This window comes from Ambystoma mexicanum, chromosome 9, assembly GCF_040938575.1.
Source record: "Ambystoma mexicanum isolate Mex_15411 chromosome 9, UKY_AmexF1_1, whole genome shotgun sequence".
Classification (NCBI taxonomy): Eukaryota; Metazoa; Chordata; class Amphibia; order Caudata; family Ambystomatidae; genus Ambystoma; species Ambystoma mexicanum.
The window spans coordinates 669,437,799-669,452,639 of NC_090931.1; the positions used below are offsets into that span (position 1 = coordinate 669,437,799).

Consider the following 14,841-nt stretch of genomic DNA (forward strand, 5'->3'; position numbering starts at 1 on the left):
TTAAGCCCAACAATTAATTAAATATTCAAAAGAAAGCAAAATCCAAAAATGGGCCGTGCGCTTTAATGGCACTTTTATGTGTTCCTGTGGGTAAGCGTCTGCATTGGAAACATGACAACCTGGTGTGAAATCCTAGTAGCTGAACACTTGAGCAAGTAAACCTTTTTTTAATGCTGGCCTCAGAAACACAGAACCAGGGGTTGCGTCTACCCGTTGAAAAAAAGTGGCTGGACGCTGTCCACCCACATGTATCGACTTGTGCCCTGAAAATCAGTACAGTGCCAGAACCAGAGATAATATCCCCTCCAGTCTCCAGGATGACAACCTCTCTTGTCACATCCTTGGTAAATATTCATAGCTCACTTGCATGCTTCATATATAATGTGAGGAAAATGTTACATTCTACTTAAACGCTTTTTGGCTTGATAAATATAAACCTCTGGAAATAAGGCAAATAGCTAAAACAGTTTTGTGAGATATGTTTAATTGTGCTGGAGGAAGGCACCGATTTTAGGCAGCTAACTGCTGCTTTGCATGTGCTTTCAAAAGAAAAATGCTCCTTTGCAGTGCTTAACACAACAATGGTCTCTTAAATAGGCCATCAACAGTAAATTGTACCCATAACCACTTTAAATGTTCTGCTTTAAGAAGGAAAGTGATCAGCAGTGCCTATTGGGCCGCTGGGAAGGGCTAGAGAGTGTTTGTCTCCCCAGAGTCGCAGCAGGAGGTTGACAGGTGACAAGTTACCTCGCCAGAAGAAACAAAAGGGAGTCAAACCTCGAGGGACAGACGCTTTTGAAAAAGATATTCTGGCAAGCATCCCCGTCATCATGCATGCTGCAGCGTGTGCCTCCTATGCATTCAGAGTGGACTGCAACAAGCTTAGGGACTCTGAGCACACAGCCCATGCTGCAGCCTGCAAGAGTGAGTCAACGGCTCCCTCGGTGCAGAGCCTTAGCAGGCACAGGGACAAGTGCAACCGCAAATGCTGCACACGCCTAGAGCTGGCCCTGGTTAGGCGCTTTGTGCAGGATATTGTGCAGCTGCATAAAGCCTTTTTGGGAATTACTAGCTGATCCCGGAATAACATATGCTGTTCTAGCATATCTTAAAGGTCAATATCGGCCAGTAATTCATAGGGTCACTTCTGTCCCCCTTCTTAAATATCGGAATTACCGCTGATTGCTTCCAGGATTGGGGCATAGGTCCCTGTGACTTATTAATGGTCACTGAACAGACTAAACGTATCAGATGGAATGAGAGGTGTACGCAGTAAAAGAACAGTATCTATGTCCCATCCATCACACAGGCCTCCATGATGTGTCTTTGTAGATGCGTAATTGTAAACCTTTTTCAACTGCAGAGTTCCCGTGATGGCATACAATTGCATGGTAGCATAATTACAGCACCTACTTTCAGTTTTAGCTTGTGAGGAGGCATTCATCCTACAGCATTTCGCTCTTTAGAGACTGAAACGTTGAGCCAGTAATTACCTGTTAATTGACACTGGAACTGCCGTGCCCTGTGTAAAGAGAAGTCGGGATGGAAAGAAGTAACTTCTGAATGTTTGCGATAGTGGAAGGTGAAGGTGACTGCGTAGAACTGTGCTCATTCTGTTGTTGAGGTAGGTGCACTTTGCCATTTGGACAGCAGAGGGCAACCTAACACTGATAAATTGCACCCGTATGTTGAAATGATAGCTGTTGGTGAAGTGGGTGCACTTTGCCATTTGGACAGCAGAGGGCAACCGAAATCTGATAAATTGCATCAACTGAGTATGGAAAAATACCTAAGCGTTTTATATATATATATATATACATATATATATATATATATGGTGATGGCTTTGTGACGAGTAGTTGGGAACTTTGTACGTGTCAATCTATTTATTCAATTTCTCTATAGCACCATATGCCCATGGGCCTCAAGGCCTCAAGGGTCTGTTTGGACATTTCTGAGGGTGATTTGGGTGCTGTGTGGGGTTCTACTTAGAGACTTCTGACAGTCAGTGAGGAGCTGTGATATTGTTATGAACTATATCAGGGCCTGTTGGAGATGCTGCAGGTGTCTGTTGATGACTATGCTAGGGGTTGTTGAAGATGCATGATGGCCTGTTGGGCAATGCAGTAGTCTAACAATGGGTTGTGAGCATATTTTGGGTACTCTGTGAATGTCAATTGAGGCTATGTTATTGACTATGGGATTGTATGAGGGTATTTGGGAATTTATGTATGGGTCAGTTGAGGGCTTCGTGAGGGCCTCTTGTGAGTTAAATGAGTGCCTCTTAGGGCTTTATGAAAGACTGTTGTTACCTATGTTAGGGTCTGTTAGGGATTTTGTATGTGTCTTTTGGGGACAGTTAAACAGTGTACTGGAATCTATGTGAATGCCGCCTGGGTCTCCATGTTGCTATGGCAGGGTCTATTGGGTCCCATGTGAGACTTTCCATGTCCCTATGTTGTTTAGCAACCTTGAAGACTACACTAATGAATCCCATTTAAAAGAGTCCCCAAAGATCCCTGGTATGAAGTCCTTTGTCATTGCTCACTTGGGCCAGGTGCTGTCACCTACCTTGTGATGCTGAGCCTGGAGGTAGGACATGGGAATCCCCAGACCACCTCACCTTGCTGCAGGACTAAGCCTGAGGACTGTTATATGCATCAGGCCTTTAATTGCTCTGCTCCTTCCATGGACTCTCAATGGCCTAATATGAGCTAGTGTATCAACAGCCCTTCATATTGTGGCTACCCTTTTTAGCAACCTAGGGAGAGGAGAACATCTGAAAGTCTTACGCAAACCGATGAGCAAAGTGGCAGCTTGCCAACAGCATCTGGTGTGGCGCATGAGTGGCTGCTGTCAGTTGAGGACTGAGAGTGAAGGGTTAGTCCACTCTGTGGCATCCAGAAGACACAAATGACATTTAAGATGGTGACAGAGCCTGAAATCGGTGCAGTCTGTGACACAGCACACCACGGTGGAGACTCATTACATTCAGTGGAGTCCAATATAGAAGGACCACTGTTCCAGTCCTAGTGCATCCACAAACAACACATGCAGGTGCCCCACTGTCAAGTAGACCGGCCCAGTGGGAGGGTGTAGGCCCTTGTAAAAATGACCAGGCTGTTTGATAGTGGTGTGGATGGAAGGTGCTGAGGTTGCTGGATATGGAGAGAGGTTCATAAGAGAGACAGAGGGAGTAGGCAGGCTCAAAGAATATGAGAAGGAGAGAGAGGTTGTGGCGACAAGAAAAAGGAGGAGAGAGAAGGCTGAAAAGCAGAACGTGGTGATTGAGGCAAGGAGGAAGAGAAGAGCTTCAGAGTATAGAAGAAGTTGTGAAAAGAAGGAAGAAGGAGGAGGTCAAGACAAAAGGAGAGGTGGGTGGAGAGCGACACTAAAGAGATGGAAATGACATCAAACTACAAGAGGGAGGAAGAGACACAATGGCCAGTAGGGGAAACACCAGGAAGCAGGTGTGAAATAATGTGAGAAAGGAGAATGGAGAAGACCTTTAGAAGGAAGGGTGAGAGAAGATCGAGGATGAGGTTGGAGATGTTGGAGCGGATGAGATAGATAGAGGCCAACAAGTAGTAGGGAAGGGGATAAATGGAAAAAGTTAGAAAGAAAGTCAAGAAGGGGACTGAGAGAAGTGGGGAGATGGACTTTAAAAAAGTGGATGGAGAGAACATCATAAATTGGAGGAAGGTCAAGGAGGAAATAGAAAGTAGTCAAGAAGAGGAAGGTGATAAAAGTGCTAAGGAGAGAAACCAGCAGAGAAACGAGTGGAATAGGAGGAACGCCAAAGGAGAGGATATTCAGCAATTAGGTTTATAGATGACTATAAAGGGGGAGGCTGGAGAAGGTATGAGAAGGTTGATACAGATAAACGATACATAGGCTCAGGAGGAGGCAAACCCTACACTTGACAAGGGTAAACTGGGAATGGGTGGAGTTATGAGCAAGTGGCAAAGCTGCAAGGAGGGACAGAAGGAGAAACAGACTGGAGAGGAGAAGACAAGAGCACAGAGAGGTTTCCCCTTGGCACAGTTTGTTGTGACCTGTCAAGTAGAAAAACAAGGACAGTGCTTTAGGGAGTAAGGCCAGGATCCTGAGATAGGGAGATGGTGATAAGGATGAGCTAAAGCCTTTGGATATATTTAGGTTACCAGCCTCTTAGTGAAAGCTCTGGGGCTTTGAAAACTGATATCCTTTACCTGTTTCTACCCTGGTTAGAGCCTAGTGTGGTGGCTCACTGGGCAACGGAGACCCAAGAAAAGGGGCCTCCCAAAATAACGACAAGAAACAGAGGCCCAGAGTCTACCAACTGAGGTTTCAAGAAAGAAATTCAGGAGACACTCAAAAACCGCAGGACCCTGAGTGACTGTGAATTGATCATCTGTCCTAGCGTGCGAGCCCAGATTGCCATTTACCAGTTGAGAATCGAACAGTTGAAACCAAGTCGAAGCCATCCCGTTGTTATTGAAGTTTGATGCTGTGTTTTCTTAGTTTGGACCTGCAATTAGCAGTGATAAACCTTGCTTAAATCATATCTCTTTATGTCTACTTCCCGTTGACCCTACTCACCTTCATACGCCTCCTTATAGACACATTTATGTTTTGAATTGAGTTACGTTCTTGACTTGCATCCCATCTAGGTACATGAACCGCTGAAGTTACCCCCGATCCAGGAGGAGGGGGTACGGTTTCAGCCGCAGCGTAAGATAAGGAACAAAGCTGGTGACCCCCCAAAAGAGCTGCTGGTTCTTCCCCTACTGGTGCAGTTCCAAACTCAAACCAAGGAGGAGACAAAGGATGAAGGAGGTATTTCAAACACTAGGACTTGTCGATTAGACTTAAAGCCCATGTTCTGTGTTAGCTCTGATAAACTTAGTAATTTATGTTCACCGTAACGATAGAGTCGCAACATTGATCTCTAGATCGGATAATGCCTCAGAAAGGTTGCTGGGTTGGGTCGGTCACATGTCAGTCATTCAGGTGATGAGAGATTTGATATATGGAGCTGACTTAAAATACTTCACTTTGAGAGCAAGTGATGTTATTGATCACCTCCACAATTGAATGGGATGTAAGAGCTAGCTTACACTACTGCCAGTTACTGCCATTCTATGCCAGTCCTAGCCTTACATGCCAGATGTAGTCATTGTAATTGTAATTGATTATTATAACGCGCTTAATACCCAGAGGTTTCGAAGCGCAGACCAGGGGATCGAACCTTTGTTGCTCTGCATCGTCTTGCTTCCAAGGCGAGCACGTTGCCCGTGAGCTATCGTCCCGAGACAAAAGTCATCATGTGCTAAATGAAACAGAATCAAATGCCCAGATTGAACCATGATATGCCAAGTGCAGACAATTATAGCCTCACATGACAGGTATAGTCATCATGTGCAAGGTCTTGCATACCCAAGTGCCAGAATCGCATGCAAAGTGCATCTTCAAATGCCCAAGTACTCTGATCTTATGCTAGGCAAACATGCATCCACCTCTATCCCTTTCCCGCTTCATCCGCAGACTACAGTCTGGATCCTCCTAGCGGCGGCACAATACACCAACTTCCACAGCAGCCTCAGAGATAACTGGTTCAGTAAAAAAGCTTTGTAACATAACATAGGTCAAGTGTAGTCATCATATGTAAAACACAGTTTCACATGTCATAGTGCTGCACTTGGATCTACGTTATATATTAAACCGAATCCCAAAAGCTCGAATTACTAAATTGCAAAGCCCACTTGATCCAATGTTGTAAGTTGAGCCTTTGGGATTTTTGTTGTTTGTCCCCAGCTGGGAATTGAATGTATGTAAGGGACATCACAACAACCCCTGCAGACCATAGTACTGAAATAGGGGAGCAGAGACACCCCCGCAACCCCTGCTCCCCTTGTTTGGTATTATGGGCTCCGGTCTTTTCTACCAGGCCAAATGTGCACTGAATGTGCATTCAGCCTTTTCTTTCTCAGTATTTTGATTATAGTATATCTCAAATGCCCATAATTCAGCAAATGCCAGCCACAGTCTCCTATGCCCAAGTGCTGCCATTGTATACCAAGTGCAGGCTCAAATGCCCACACTATAACATCTTACGCCAGTTAAGGGTTTATAGTCCAGATATACGGCTTCATTATGAGTGTGCCCGTGCAGTAATAATGTGTGCCGGTATTACCACATACCGCCATGTTACCGCACAGGTACACTCCAAGTTTGGTGGTGGCGAGGCCAGATTTACCTGCAGCTCCATGGAAGGGGGAATTCCAACAGTTGCCGCCACTTGTGATCTGCTGGTAATTCCGGCAAGTCATGTGGCGGTAACGGTGCTACTATTTGGTGGTATCCTGTCGGATTTACCCGCGGGCATACCACCAGACATGTAATGAGGCCCTAGTCTTCATGTTCAATTTATAGACTCGCATGCATGCGTGTGTTCCTTATGTGCAGAGTGCAGTTTCAAATGCCTCGTTCTGCCATTTTGTTAGTAATAAGGCCTTGCATGCCATGTATGTATGCTCATCTAATTAAGGTACCTCCTCACAGGTCAAGGTGGTGTTATTATATAACAAATACACTGTAATATGCACTGGTACAAACTTTATTTCCTTAGGAACAACAAGTGTCTACCTAGTCTTGATAAAAGATGGTTGGGTTGCTCCTGAGCAAAAAAAAGATGATAGCCTGACTGATGATGGTTATACTGGACACGAAAGGCTGGGCCTGGCCATTGGACACTGGAGACCATGTGTGCCCAGGCCCAGCCTCATCTGTTAAAGCTTTCCCTCGCGCTGCCTCTCCTCAACTTCCTACTTTTATGGCTATACTGCCCTCCCTCGCCCTGCCTCTCCTCAACTTCTACTTTTATGGCTATACTGCCCTTGCACATGGCGCGGGATGGGACAGAATGATGGTGCCGGGCCTCTGGAAGATGGTGGGGCGGCCACAGCTGTTCAAGGGGAGAAGGGAAGTGTTTCTCACCCCCCTGAATCACCCTCACTCTCGCACTTCAAACAGAGTTGAGGATGGAGGTGTGTGGATGCGCTGCGCTAGAGGGATGGGGATACTGTTACCGGCTCCTCTCCCTCTGGCATTGCTATAGTTGGCATCCTGGACTGTCATGGGAAAGATGCTGGGAGAGACAGGGGTAAGTCCTCGCTTTGGCTTCTCGATCTCCACCTCTCTCTGCTCCGTTCAGAGGGAGGAAGAGAGTTCCCACCTCTTGCCTCTCCATTCCAGCAGGAGATAGGTGGTTCCTGAGGACAAAGGGTGAAGGCTATGACTGGGGTGAGTGGTTCCCAAATGTGAGGGCCTCCGGCAGTGTTGTTGTACCTTTTCTTTTTGGCAATGTGTTGTAGTGAGAATCATGAAAACTGGGGTGTGGATTTCATACCCATGGGGCTTGTTAAGGTGTTTAACATTTAGTGTGTAGTGAGGAAGAGCTTGGTGGCAGGCCTGACTTCCAGGGAATTCAGCTCAACACTCTAAAGATGGGAGTGCCATGCGAGAAGCCGCAGTGCCAGGATACGACACCGTCCAGGTGGGATGAGTCGGGTGCTTCACAATGGAGGCTGCTGTGATTTGGGGATGGGTGGCAATAATAAATGATGGCAATATTGTAAATGACTCTCTGATTTCTTCTTGGAACCCATTGTAGAAGCCGCCTACGAGTCCTCAAAGTCCGATTTCGCCGAGTCTGAGAATCTGGGAGCCCTCATATGTGATGCGGACCCGGTGCAGTTACCAGAGGAGCGGATCCACAACCTGCAGATGGACATTGACTGGAACCCTGAAAATGTCCCAGGTACCCTTCCCCCCCCTACAGGAACATGACCAGAGTTGCTATGGAGAGGAAGTGTGCAGGACAACCTGGATAGGGGTCTGGAGAGGCAGGGATCTGTCATCCCGCCCCCCCCCGGCCCCTCCCCTGGGGTCCATCCGCAGCCTTTGCTTCCACAGTCCCCGAGTTCTTGTGATCTAGTATCTGTCTGTCATAGAACTAATTGGCAAATTCTGATAAGCATCCACTGGGCCCTCCCGCCAACTAGACTTTAAATGGATCTATGTGAATGCTACGACCCCCAGACTTCCGACGGCTGAAAATGCAGACTTTCTTTTTTGCAAACCCCCCTTACACCACTTAGAAATGCGGGGGGAGAACCCCTGCAGCTCCCCATACTACTATTATATCCCATACCACCCCCACCCCACATATATATATGGTGTAAGGGGGGGCCGAGAAAACAGAGTCGGAATTCTCGAGGCGACATTTTGGTGCATTTCCCCAGAACTGTATCTGGGGCATTTATTTGCGGGGGATTTATTTGCTTTGTTTGTACAGCTGTAGTTTATTGACATTCAACTTATTTGGACTCTTACAGGATTTCACGAGGGATTCATTTAAAGATGGCTTACTTTTTAATCGCTCACTTCTTTTGTCGAGATAGGTCTCCTATGCAGACATTCATTAATTAATAAACAATTTCTTAGGGGAGTCCTCCAGTGTTCGCCTTGTACACACATTTTGGGCAAGGAAGTTTATTCCAAGCCCAGCTCCCCGCTTAAAAGCAGCACCCACTTTTCTGTAAATCTGCACTGAGTGCAAACGGCCTGCAATTCGCCTCATTTCCTTGGTGGGAGATGAGGGCGCTGTCTGCTCACTCTACTAACGTAGAACTCTACAAAAACAAATAGCATAACAGCAGGGGGTTTAGAGATCATGGAAGGCCCACTTTCCCCCTGGAAGGTAATGGATATTTTGTGAAAAGCCTTTGTCACTCGGCTTGTTTGGATTATGGATTGGCCAAGTGATAAGAACAACTCTTTATGGAAACTCTCACTTTACAAAAAAGATATCCTTAGTAAAGAGAAGGACTGCTTAAAATGTTATTTAAATAGAAAAGGTTCTACTACCCAGGTCAGTAAAATGGCTAATCACCGCTTGACCTCCACTGCTTGCACCTACACGTTTTTTCATCGCTTTTCATCTCCCTCCTCCCCCCTCCCATGGTCCCCTACCTCCTTTACATACAACCTGAACTCAACTGAAACCCCTTTTTTGTACTCTCTTGCCCTTAGAGACCCCAATCTCTTCACTGCCAATCTTTTTCTATTCCCCCACTATTAGCTGCCTCCCATTTCTTATTGTTTCTGTGCCCCTCGTTTATGTGTATATTTGTTTTTATTCTACAAAAACACTAAGAAGCGTTCCCTGTTAGCAAACATGGCGGCCATCATTGTGCATTCATGTACATGGATTGCAGCACGAGTTCAAGGAACCTGGGCACAATTCATGCTAATGAATTGATTCTACATTGATCGGAATGGTGATCTCCAGCAATGTGTATACCTTGAGTGGGGAGCACATTGTGGCGTTCCCGTATAGGAGCTCATTTTCGAAGGCCCCAGAGAGTAAATGAGGGGCTACTACAGGCGTTACGTCTGTTTTAAAGCCTCCATTCCCGCTCCAGGGGATTTTCATTGTTTTTGAAGGTGCACGGTGGGGGAGGGGGTAACAGGAGTAAAGGTTCCACCTCCCGTTTGCCCTCAGCCTTCAAAAACAACTTGGTTTCATGCCAGCATCAGATTTTCATGCTGGTGTGACACTAATGATTTCCCATAGAAACAGCCTGTTTTTTGGCGGTTTCCATAGGAAATCATTATAAACGTCCCCTGCCATGCGTACCTCGCCAGCAGCGATTATTGTATTGGCGAAGTGTAAAGAGGCTTCCTCCGTCTCTTTACACTCTCATTGCACTCTGAGAATGATGTAAATTGGCCAGAGGAGACCTGTTTGCACCCATGCAGAACTGTACACAGATCAGTGACTCTTGTTTGCTTCTCCCAGATAACCTACCCATGGTTCCACCACTCGGACGTCTACCTCAGATCCACCGAAAAAAAGTCCCCGGGAACCAAAGTAGCAATGCCAACCTGAAGGCCTCCAGCAACAACAGCAGCAATAACAGCAGCAACAACAACAGCTCCAGAGGTCTCCCGACGGGAACGATCCGGGGTACCCTGCCAGAAGAGCTGAGAGGTAACATTGACCACACCTGTACTGTATATATCCATGGAAGCTGGCCAACAGAGAGCACTGCAACAGGGACACAAAGGACTTCATTTTCTAAATATTGTAAATTACCTGCAGGGGACCGCTTACGTTTGCACTAACAGGTCCCCTCTGGGCAATTTTTGTTATTCGCACTGTAGAGTGCAAATGAGCCGTGTAAAGAGACAACGGAAGCCTCTTTACACTACTATGTTTGCACGCCGCAGTGCAAATAGACTAAACGCTGTCTGCCATGTACGAATGACAGGCGACGTTTACAATGATTACCTAGGGAAACCGCCTGCTTTTTGCACCATTTCTAGGGGAAATCATTGGTTTCACGCCAGCATGAAAAGCTCATGCTGGCATAAAACAATCTACCAACGATTCAGAAAGAAATGACTCACCTCTTCGCCTAATTCCACTCATGGCTCACCCTCCTGGACTATACTTACCAGTGGAACCAACGCCCAGATGCCCGGGGGCTTGGTGCGCTGCTATCAATGTAAAAATAAATAAATACAAATAAAACCAATTTGTTTTTAAAGGCAGAGGGCAAACGGGATGTTGAAACGTTACTCCTGTTACGCCCCCACCCTTCGCCTTCAAAAACAATGAAAATCCCCCACAGCATGGAGTTAAGACGGGCGTAATCGTTACTGTCTTTTGCACCTCCGTTTACGCTCTGGGGGTCTAAAAAATGAATCACAAACAAGGGTGTCAAGTACGGACAGCTTCACGTGCAACAAGTTAAGTGGGTGTTCTTCTACAAAGATATTTGGATGCGCTGAATCGGGGTTCATTCATAATCCTTTATTTTCATTGAGTTGTTGGTTGGCTTGGGTCCCAATCACCAAAGATCATTCGCGTATTGGTCAATTGATATTCTGAAAGTACATTGACCTTCAATTCGCTATTAATAAATCTGAATTTTGAATGTCCTATGATACTTGCATTGTGATACTGATTAGATAGAATCAGAGACGTTGCTAGAGGATCTGGGGGGTTATAGCCCTGGGTCTTTTGGTTGTAGCTCAGGGGCTACATCCAAAAGACTAGCTAGCCCTCAGTCCCGACAGTCTCGACATTAGTGTAGCCCCTAATCTTTTCCAGACCTGGCAACACCCCTGGATAGCATTTCAAACATTCTTTGATTTGCATTAAATTCCCAGTAAATAGGAACCATTGATTAGTCATTGACTTGCATGAAAAGTTGGTAGTTACCTGAGAAGCCCATTGAGTTGCTTTGTTTTAAAACTGTTTAATCATGCAAGAAGGTAACTCTGCATTTGCCTCAGCTTCTTTTAGGAAAATTAACATTTAATTAGATGCCATACAATGTTATTGCATTATAAAATTTAATTGATGTTAAACAGAGTGTGTTTGTTAAATATGAATACCTCTCAGAATTGTCCCTGAATCTTGCCATCGTTTATTATATGACCACCTGATGGAACATCAATCTTTGACCATTTAGGGAAGGTGTCAGCAAGGAAGCTCCCAAACTGCTCTCAATTTTTCAGAATGTTGAATTTCATCACATAACTCTCCTGGGTACATGATCTGGACACTCCCGTGTTTTCTTTTCATCAGACGGTCCATCATTTAGGTAATGATTACCTTTATAATCCTTTCCAGGCTTTGCCAAAGATGGCTTCCTCTTGGGAACATAGGAGACCTTTTAACCTAGCAGAGCTAGGGCTCAATGGGTGTATATAGGTCTTCCATTTGGAAATCAACATTTAATTATGATGAATGTTGAGCGCAGTCCATGATTATTTAATAGGATCCCCCAAGGTAGTTAAATATAGCGATAACTATAGGTATGAAATAGAAACCTTTGATTCAATTGTGTAGGGCACACGACCGCAAATGCTGTGCCATGGCTTCCTCAGTCTCGCGTTTGAGAAATAGAACTTGAAAAGAGGAAGTATTCCTAATGATTAATTGGAATGTTTTTCTCTGGTCCTCAAAAGTAGCCAAGCCGCCTTCCTTGGGAAGAAATGCTGGAGAATGTACATTCAGCAATAAGGAGTTTCTTTCCTAATGGAGCTGTCCCCTGTGCTGCTTGGCGAATGCCCATTTTCCATCAAGATGGTCGACCTCCCAGGATCCTGACCCGTGGATCTGCAGAGCACCACTGTCCTGTGCCGGCCTGTGGGGTGCAGCCCTTTTAGGTCGCATTAAGTGTGTGCTAGACCTTTCCTTTCTCGTCTAACCTCTGGTCAGCTTCTTTGGTGTCTTTCTTCTCTTCTCTTCTGTGTTCATCCTGAAACTCACACATCATTCCATTCCATAATGTTTATTGATCCAAGGGATTGGTTAGCTAAAAGTAATCAGTATCACTGGTAGTTCCGTCATTGTGGCTCACCATCAATCAGAATTAGCTTCCTCTCCTTACATGATGCATCTCTTCTTGGCCCCAAAGGACTATGTCACACAGACCCCCTTATATGTATGAGTAGCGTGATGTTTAAATTGCACACCATGTGGCAATACGCCATGCTGTGCCCTCAGTCTTTCTTCCCTTTCAATCCTAGGAGCATGGCATGGGGTTTTGTGCAGCTCATCTTATGGTGAAAGTAACCAAGAAAAGAGTCTAGAACCAGCACACACTGTTTGGTGTCCTGGCCATATATTCACTGCCATGTTGGATGAATCACCTAGCTGGTTATCAGACTCTGATTGGTAGAGCACCCTCATTGAAATAACGGAGTAGTTGATGTTTATTTTGGGATAAAATGAATGACTTCATAAAGCATGTACACATGTAAGCATGTGATAAAACATTACAAGCAAATACTGTGCACCCAGCCCTCCAGATAAGGTGCGTATTGGTCTTTTTACGCACGTAATTCTTGTGAATCAAGCACCTTTCTTTTTACTATTTGTTTCCATTATGAGGCTATTCTTGGCAGCACCCCCATAAATCATGATTTATGGGGGTGCTGCCAAGAATAGTTCACTGCTGACATCCAACTGGGTTGAGTCATGATCTGTTGAACACTTTCCTGTGTCGGTTATTTCATCTGGAGAATACTTTTAGAGTCTGACAAGTGTGGCACTTGGAACTAAATTAGCGTGTGTTTTCACTTTGTTCAAATTCTTTGATTTTCAGTGTTATAATGTTATTTAAGAATTGTGCATCACCAATGTGCATTGCAAAGTGCTTTGACACTTTAGGAAGTTTCATTCAAATTGGCATTCTTATTGATCCTGTTTGGACGATTTGTGTAGCACAGTGTAAAAGTGTGTTCTAGCAAGGGCTGCATTTTTGTGTTGTTTATCAACGTTGTTTTCTTTGGTTCTAGTAGAGGCCACTCTGCTGAAGTATAATTTATTCCAAGTTTACTAGTGATTTGCATAGGCATTTCATACTATATTTTCTCTTTATCTCACAAGACCATAACTGGCATTTAATGGCTTGAGGATTTCTCAGTATGAACAGATTTTGATAGTAAATTAGTAACTATGTTTGGTATAGTTTTAAAATATTACAAGTGTTTACATGTGTGCGTCTGTGCATGTATGAAAGGGCACATTCACTTGTTAGTCACAGCAGAGCGAGCAAGGAATGTTTGGATGCATGGTCTGAACATTGCTTTTACTATCCCACCGTCCCCTGCACTGAGCAGGTATAATTCATACAGGTTGGGAGGGGGGAAATCTACCAGCAATTCTTTGATAGACTTTTATCTAATTTTGATGGGACGTTAGCAGTCCTTCCCCCATCAGGACTAGCTATTGTTTATTTCAATGAGACTAGGTCAACATTTCTCAACATTGCTATATATACTTTTAGTAGGTAGTACTTCTCAACAGCTCTGCTATATTTTTAGGCACAGCACTCTAGCTGCTTGCAGGAGCTGCCATATAGGACAATGAACTATTCACGGCAGGGCTAAAGCACATTTAGTGGCAACATAACCGGATTTCTTAGCAGGACCGCCATGTTTTGGAAGAGTATCTGCATTTTTCAACAGTGGCATTGTAATGACTCAGTACCAACATGTGTTTGCAGTTTCAGTATGTAGCTAACGCTCTCCCCTCCGTTCTCCTGAGATGGTAGTATGCAATAAAAATTACATCGCTATGGTAGACATCAAGCCACCCTGCTCTCTGGATTGCGCGTTTCATAACTTCTGATTCTCCCCAGTCTGACTATTGTGTGACACTGCCAGACCTCTAGTACCGCTATAAATCCCCTGCTTCATGTGTAGGATAGTTCATTGAAAGAGGTATGGAGTTTGAGACGAGCCAGTTCTGTCAGGTAAGTCATGAATGGGACTGCCGATGCCACAACCCTACAAGCCTTTCAGAGTCAAAAGCCTATCAGGAAACTTAGTTCAGTCGATTGATAAACCTGCCACACAGATCAAAGTTTCACCTACAAGTTCCAAAACCGTCAATAGCTCGATGATCTCATGCATCCTCATGCAGTGATATGTGTTTAAGATGGAGATAAAAGGTTTGAATTGTAGCAGAAGCGACTTAGCTTTCCGGAGGGTAAATCCTTGATGGTTCAGAACTCACATCTCATCAGTGCTGCCATACAGGGCATTCAGTGCAGGTAAAGCGTTTGCATGGAAACAAGCTCAGCACCTGCGGATAGGAAACTCTAAATCGCAATTTCCAGCTAACTTCCAAAAGCAAGTTTTCATGCTTTTAAAAGGACCCATCCCCTAATTTTCAAACTGAACTACATTTATAGATGGAAAATGCATTCTCAGCTCGTATCACTTATTATTGCTATGCCAAATTCCAAATAAAACGAAGAGAGGAGCAATTACAAA

At 44.8% G+C, this 14,841-nt stretch overlaps 1 protein-coding gene across 2 annotated transcripts in view; it reads left to right on the plus strand.

Annotated features, from left to right (window-relative positions):
* The window catches only part of KIAA2012 (KIAA2012 ortholog), a 427,155-nt gene that overhangs the window by 267,691 nt on the left and 144,623 nt on the right, over positions 1-14,841 (plus strand). For both annotated transcript variants that reach the window (XM_069615509.1, XM_069615508.1), the window contains 3 exons: positions 4,653-4,818; positions 7,655-7,801; positions 9,845-10,036. In XM_069615509.1, coding sequence (XP_069471610.1) covers positions 4,653-4,818; positions 7,655-7,801; positions 9,845-10,036 — 505 coding nt within the window. The remainder of the gene's footprint in view (positions 1-4,652; positions 4,819-7,654; positions 7,802-9,844; positions 10,037-14,841) is intronic.